This window comes from Gadus macrocephalus, chromosome 6 (assembly GCF_031168955.1).
Source record: "Gadus macrocephalus chromosome 6, ASM3116895v1".
NCBI lineage: Eukaryota > Metazoa > Chordata > Actinopteri > Gadiformes > Gadidae > Gadus > Gadus macrocephalus.
In genome coordinates this window covers 4,886,635-4,894,134 of record NC_082387.1, presented here as the reverse complement: position 1 = coordinate 4,894,134, position 7,500 = coordinate 4,886,635, and the positions used below count along the sequence as shown (strand labels likewise).

The 7,500-nt window shown below is 46.3% G+C and overlaps 1 protein-coding gene across 10 annotated transcripts in view; it reads right to left on the bottom strand.

The window, feature by feature from the left end:
* nbeal2 (neurobeachin-like 2) overlaps positions 1-7,500 on the bottom strand; it is a 41,258-nt gene that overhangs the window by 1,635 nt on the left and 32,123 nt on the right. For all 10 annotated transcript variants that reach the window (XM_060052955.1, XM_060052958.1, XM_060052956.1 and 7 more), the window contains 6 exons: positions 7,097-7,191; positions 6,902-7,018; positions 6,394-6,555; positions 5,872-6,020; positions 2,979-3,114; positions 1-2,866 (listed from right to left, as the gene is read on the bottom strand). The exon at positions 1-2,866 is cut by the window's left edge and continues 1,635 nt beyond it. In XM_060052955.1, coding sequence (XP_059908938.1) covers positions 2,759-2,866; positions 2,979-3,114; positions 5,872-6,020; positions 6,394-6,555; positions 6,902-7,018; positions 7,097-7,191 — 767 coding nt within the window. In that variant the 3' untranslated portion in view covers positions 1-2,758. The remainder of the gene's footprint in view (positions 2,867-2,978; positions 3,115-5,871; positions 6,021-6,393; positions 6,556-6,901; positions 7,019-7,096; positions 7,192-7,500) is intronic.

The following is a 7,500-nucleotide window of genomic DNA, read 5'->3' as shown; positions in this document are numbered from 1 at the left end:
GACCTATGCGGTTTCGTGTTAACGAAATTCGCTGGTGGACTGGACGCCTGAAACGCAAACGATGACGTCATTGCCAACTCCCCACCCAACCAGCTAGACGACGTAGAGTTGCATTGAATTTTTTTATTTGTATTATTTTTGTAGATTTTTGATTTGTCGCGCCACACTTTCGCCCTGCACAGCCAAGCGCGTTCACCGGGATTTGTAGCTCGACAAATTCGCTGGAGTTGAAATATTTCAACTTTGACGTGACATTCGCGTGATGACAGCCAATCAGCCTTCAACAGCGTGGTCACTGAGTGACATGTGTTACGTAACAGCCAATCAGCGTTCAACCGGCCAACCGTTCCCTGCAGTTCTGTTCCTGATTTGTCGCGCGACAGAACTCGGGCGACAAAAATGAAAACGGAGGGGAAAAGATCGTTTTTGCCCATGTGGACGGGGCCACACCATGGACCTATAAGCCACATGGGATCTCTTTCGATCCAACGCGAAGCGCTACCAGAACATGAACCTATTCAAGTACCAGGAGGGTATGTTTGTAAACAGCTCGCATGCTTTATGCGCATGCTCGCCTCTTTTTTTCCCCTGGAATTCTGTAGCAGAAGCAGCGCCCCTTATGGGCCTGGAATGTGTACTACAGCAAAAAAAGAAGACGAGGCGAGCATACGCATAAAGCCTGCGCGCTGTTCACAAACATGCAGTCCGAGAGGAACAACAAGTAACAAGGCGAAAACGATATTTTCCCCTCCGAACATCCAGAGGAGATAGCCGTTGTTATACCTTTTAGATTGAGCAGAAATACTTTTTAATCTACAGAGTCATTACATTTACCAAGGGGCTGTGTTTGGAGCTACACAAATAATAATAATAATAAAAACGTTCAAAGCAACTCTAACGTCGCCCAGCTGGTGGGGGCCGATGAAGTCATCGTTTGCGTTTCAGGCGTACGCACGAATCCAAATATGAAACCGCATAGGACCGTTTTTATTTGAATCCAACCTGGGACCTGGTTTCAGAAAAGTGTGTTTTCGGGCACCGGATCCGCCGGGACGGTCGGCCCAAACGCACATGACCTGCGGTTTTACTAAAATCGGGGCCTTAGCCTTTTCATGTTCACACCATGTCTTCTGGCAACTGTGTGTGTGTGTGTGTGTGTGTGTGTGTGTGTGTGTGTGTGTGTGTGTGTGTGTGTGTGTGTGTGTGTGTGTGTGTGTGTGTGTGTGTGTGTGTGTGTGTGTGTGTGTGTGTGTGAGAGAGAGAGACAGTGCATAAAGCCGAATGGCTCCAACCTCAGCGGAGGGGCTGGCAGGAAGTGCATTCCTGTGTTGTTCACTCAAAGGCTTTCTGGCCATGTGTTTCACAGCCATCAACTCTCAAAACAATGACTTCAGTGCTTCACAAGTAACAGCAATAATATCTGTACTGTACAGGCACATACGCCTTACAGGCAACCAGAGATTATACCAAAGCAAAAGCAATCAAGAGACATGTTAACAGCTAACAGTTCAACAGTTCAACATGGACACAGGAGTGAGACGAGCAGAAAGGACTGTTGTCTTATTATTTCTAACTGAGCTGCTGCTCTGGTGTGTTATCAAATTACATATGCCAAAGGTCCTAATTTCCCGATGTAACAAGGCTTCCATCAGTACGTAGTATTCAAACGTGAACATTAGGATTGAGCTCTCATGTTAAGGCGATAGGAGATCCACATGAATGTTTAAAAGGTTTTCACATACCCAACTACAAAAAAGATATTGCTTTACAGTATATTCTTTACATTGCTATGGCCCCCCCAATACAAAGAAAAAATTATAATCGGCCGTAATGAGCGATGGGGAGGAATCTTTGGCCAATATTGTTTTCCAATGTCTGTTTTTTCCTACTTATTTTGATTCTACTTCCCAAGAAGTAGAAGATAAAAGGCAAACTGTTCTTTAAACCAGAGAGAGAGGGAGAAGTTCAAAGAGTTATCATTAAAAGCTCTGTACTGTCTGTAGAGTGAGTCCTGTCTGTGTCGAGAGACTGAGTACTGTCTGTAGAGTCTGAGTCCTGTCTGTGTCTGTAGAGTCTGAGTCCTGTTTGTCTGTCGAGAGACTTAGTACTGTCTGTTTGTCTGTAGAGAGTCTGAGGAATGTCTGTAGAGAGTCTGAGTCTGCATACTATCTGTCTGTAGAGTCCGAGTCCTGTCTGTCTGTAGAGTCGGAGTCCTGTCTGTAGTCGGAATCCTGTCTGTAGAGTCCGAGTCCTGTCTGTCTGTCGAGTCGGAGTCCTGTCTGTCCGTCTGTAGAGTCGGAGTCCTGTCTGTCCGTCTGTAGAGTCGGAGTCCGTCTGTAGAGTCGGAGTCCTGTCTGCCTGTCTGTAGAGTCAGAGTCCTGTCTGTCTGTCTGTCTGTAGAGTCTGAGCTGGTCTAAGTGCGAGGTCCCTCTCAATGTGACTCAACTTTTGTGTCAACAGCTCAGTTTAGCCTCTGCTACCGCGTTAAGCTCTTTGGAATGGTATGTGGTTCAGCAAAGGGAGGAGATGAGACTTCAACATTGTTCTCACTTCAGTTAGAATAAAAAGTGCCAAGTGTTTTTTCGTTGCTTTCTTAAAAATAAATAAAAGGCAGGCAACTGGGGGCTTAGGGCTGGGGAGAATGTCAGGGATCTTCTTGTCAGCCCCTTGGATGGGCTTCCCACCAGCAGACAGTATCCACAGGGCGACAACCACCAACCTCCCGCAAACCGCCCCACTCATATAGGTGGAGGGTGTCTCATATCCCAGCAGGCTCACTGGGGTTATACTCCGTCTCCCCCGCCGACACCTGGGTGATCCTTTGCGTGGAGGCCCAGAGGCGCCGGGAGAACTGCCCGGAACGCACCTGAGTGGATCACACAACATCATCAGCTCTATTCTTCCCCTTTCACAACCCCACAAGGAGCCACGCTGTGTTTGAACAGGCCTGTGGTCGGCCCCTGATCACTGGGCCTCACCTGCTCTGGCTTGCCGGAACCCACCACAATGAGCTTGCCGTCGTCCAGGCCCACCAGGATGTGGCTGCACTCCTTGGTAACAGACACACTTCTCACAGGCAGCTTCAGGGCCAGAGGGGCCACCACCACATCCAGGCTGCCCACCGCAAACACACAAGAATAAGAAACACCCATAGCACCCACATCACACTACACCAATACGTGCAGCACTTACACAAGCTAAGTCATGTTGGGGCACGTTTTTAAAGGTCCCATGGCATGCTACTTTATGGATGCTTTAATATAGATATTAGTGGGCCCCTAACTCAGTATTTGAAGACGTTCCTGAAATTCAGCCGTGGTGCAGAACTACAGCCACTACGAGCCAGTCACACTTTGAGCTTTCCCAAAACACGCCATTTCGGTGCTACGGCAGGAGTCCAGGAGCTGTATATCTAAATAATATCATATTATACATACCAGGGATGGAAATTAACACCCGCCATTTGCGGGTGGATTTGTATGGTGGCGGGTGAATTGTGTCACTTCACCCGCCACTGTGTCGGGTGAATTGTGTCACCTCACCCGCCACTGTGTCGGGTAATACTTTCCAGTAAGGTCCGATCAAATTTGCATATTTAATATTCGTTATACGGCGCTGTGCAGTTCCACAACCATTACTGTCAACATCCGGCCCCCTTCTTCTTCTACGCCTCTTTTGCTGAACTGCAACTGTCCGGCATCCGGGATAATATACCAGTATAACAGGGCTCTCAAGTGTCGCACATTCGGCGTTTGACACACGCAATTCAACCCGTGCACACGCTCACACGCCACACTTCGTATTTCTCACGCAGAGAAATTACCAGGATAGCGCCCACCAATTTGGGCCGCTATTAAACAGTGTTACAGGTAGGAATCAAATGGGTTTCCCGTACGTAGGGTAACCAGACATCGTCTTTTGCCCGGACATGCCCTCTTTTTGAGACACTTCTAAAAAATGGAATTTAAAAATCGTCCGGGATTTTATTAAAGCCTCATACATGTTCTCATTGAATTTGCGTTGCGTTTCTTTGGGTCGTTCGCAAACTAGTTAGGCTACGCCCTCCCCTACTCAGTTCTGTTCGCTTTGCATTGGTGGAAGTGAGTAGGGAGCGTGGTTAAGTAGAGCCTTCAGATTGGACGGTTTGACTTACGCAGTTACCGTCGTGTATTTATTTTTTTACCATTATTGTTTTATAGGGACAAACATTAACAAATTTCTCCCACAGGGGATTGATAACGTTCTATCTATTGAACAGAAAGAAACACTTGTTTATACTTTGCATATTTTATCACAGCATTGGCCTACTGAATGCCACAGATATATTTCCAGCATTGGACTGAATGCCACATAAATATATAATTATGTTTTTGCACGTTTGCAACGTTTAAAAGTTCAGGGTATAAAGTTCAAGTATATGCCTCTACTTGTATTGCTTAAGCCAATAGCCTTTTGAGGCAGTGTTTTTTCTGAATATTAGTGTTAAGGGGCAATAATGCTTACTATCATACGTTAGTTACCATGTCTGTGGACACATTTGTATTCAGGCACTAATTAGATTGACTTATGAGGGTGAAGCCATGCATGTTGTTTTATTGTTAATATGTCAATTTGTTTTTTATTGAAAATACTTTGTATAGATGCATTATCCCCAAACTTGTCTCGTAACACCTTTGACATTAACATGGCAGATACCTGTGTATTGTTTATCATATGCGGTAAGAGTGTAACATTTTCAACTCAGTTCCTTGGTAACACCTTCTTACAGTAAGAATCACTTCTGATGGAAAAAATTATGTGTATGAAAAACACTTTTCTTATCTATTGCTACTATTATATTGTTTAAAATGTACGCATATATTAAAAAAATATATAGCGCATGGCTGGTAAAAAAGATGAGTGGCTGGTAGATTTTTAAATCTACCTGCCACAGTGGCTGGTGGGCCAAAAAGTTAATTTCCATCTCTGATACATACATACATAGATATCTATATATAGCCAAAAGCTGTGTGCGCCTCCAGACGATATTATGAATCTCAAACGACTGCGTTGGGTTCTCCGACTTCTCTGGTTCTTCCACTTCCTCATCAATCTGTAGTAGACTGAAACGCGACATGGAGGAGAAAGGGTTTGTTGCCCCGCGATTGTTGACTGCGATTGTCTCCCTTGGCAGCACGGCCTCGGCAGCGGGCAGCGCCAAGGCACCAACGCCTTGGCAGCGGGGCTCCAGCGGGGGACAATCGTGGGCAACAATCCTTTTCTCCTCCATGTCGCGGTTCATGTACTTCAAAGCCAAAGTTCCTTTCCCCCCAATTCCTTCTCAACCTTGGCTGAGATAACCCCCACTACAGTCTCATTGTGGAAATATCAGAGATGTCAGAGAACCCGACGCGTTATGCGCCATAACACCAACAGCAAAACGGTTATCCAAATAACAAAGAAGTGTACAACACTTGCGCTACAGTGTGTGTATTCACACACACACACATACACACACGGTGCGCTTGCACATCGTAGCTCATTGGGCAAAGCAGAGAAAGGGGAGGTAACAAAATTCCAAATCGGCGTGTCTGAGCAAGATAGCTGGTGCTCGTTTTACACCATACGCCATTTCGAGCTACTGGGGCACCAAAGGCAGGCTAGGGGAACACATATCAAGGTTAGAAAATCTCATAAAGTGAAATTTTCATGCCATGGGACCTTTAAATGTTAGTTCAATAGAACGTGACACACGCTTTGGAAGTATGCAACATGTGTGCTTCCTTACTACATGCTTTTGGTTTGAATGTATTTTGCCTGAATGGTTTATGGAGATTTTTATAATTCTGTTTAGTTAAAAAAAAAAAAAATCCCTCTGTTACCCGTGGTTACCTGGATAGATGTCGTATTTGTAGGTTTCCCTGCAAGGTGCCCAGGATGACATAGTCTGAGACTAGGTGGAGGGCGGTCACCTCCTCCTCCAGGACCACCCTGGACAGCAGGCGGCCGTTCACTGAGTACACCAACAGGGAGAAGCTCCCCTGCAGAGCAGAACCACAACCATCAACAGATGAGGGAGAACGCTGACTGCTGTCATCTGGCGACTCTTCACTCAGCGTCAGAGCATTTATTAAAAGGTGTGGATTGCAACAAACTGAACAACCCCTCTCATCACTTCCTTTCCAGTCTTTTAGTTATTTAGTCTGTCAAACTATTTGTCGTAGCTTACAAGTAAGATAGCGATTATGATTGTTCATTAAAAATGCATCCTCTCTTGAGTGGTTTGTCCTTTCAAAGCTACTATAGAAAACATGTTGTTGCAACATGGCGGGCCCTGTAGAAGAGGACTCCCTACAGAGATACAAATGGCTCATTCTGAGGTGAATAAACGGGGTGCTTCTGGGGTCCAGCTACCTTTGCTGTCGGCCGTCCCTCCAGGGCTGTGTGCACCACTATGTGTCCCTCCGTGCCCACCAGGAGCTGAGAGATGGGGGCAGGCACAGCGCTGTCCCCAGGGGGTCGCAGGGTCCGCAGGAACTGGCCTCGACGCACACTGTGCACTATGACCGTGCCGTCCTGAGAACGAGCACAGCAGCTTTCATGAGGTTGAACACAGAGCACATCCTGTTACAAGTAACTCATGAATGCCCAGTGCATTCTGAGGATTATCTGGGAATGTTATTGAGGTTTCTAGAAGCTTTTAACCAAAGTGACTTGGAATGAATTCTGAAAAAGCCATTAAGGAGCAGAGAGGAGGAGGTTTGATTAAGGATGCCTCCAGGCAGACTGCAAGCACTGGACCTTGGCTCCAGAACCTCGGGGAGAAGACACCTTTTCACCCACTAGACTTCCCCCTTCAGGTAATTTATTCGTGATTTGATTCATGTTTCAGGAACTCAAATGAACCCTTTCAACCTCTGACCTTTGACCCTGAGGCGGCCATGTCCAGCTCGGTGCTTATGGCCACGCAGGTGACCTCCTTGTCGTGTCCACAGAGCACCTGCACCGGCCGGGGAGAGATCCCACTTGAGAAGCCCGCCTTCAACAGAGAGAGACGTTTCAGATGGTTGCGTAGACCATAGAGTTATACAGTAGATCATCCTCTGAGAGGGTTTACCTGCTGGAGGACTTGCCACACGATGCAGGAGGTGTCTCTGGAGCCCGAGATGAGGTAGATGCCACAGAGATCCAGTGCCAGGCACGTAACAACATCTTCACACAACATAGAGATACATACACACCCACATTATTATCAATAATACAAATACTGCTACTATTAAGGAATACGCCACTCTGGGTAGGACCTGTCAATTGGCATTGACAGGTCCTGCCCAGAGTCAGATAAGTAGTTTAATCCTAAATTCCCTTGGTTAGCATTTGCCTTTCCTTTAGCCGACTCCATTGACTTGAATTGTTACAGTAGCCTAGCCCCTGCCCATGTGAGGGGAATATACTTTTAATTACTTAAGAAAGGTTTCCTGTGTGTTCCGAATAGTCGAAACGAGAGCCAGTACCAACAAA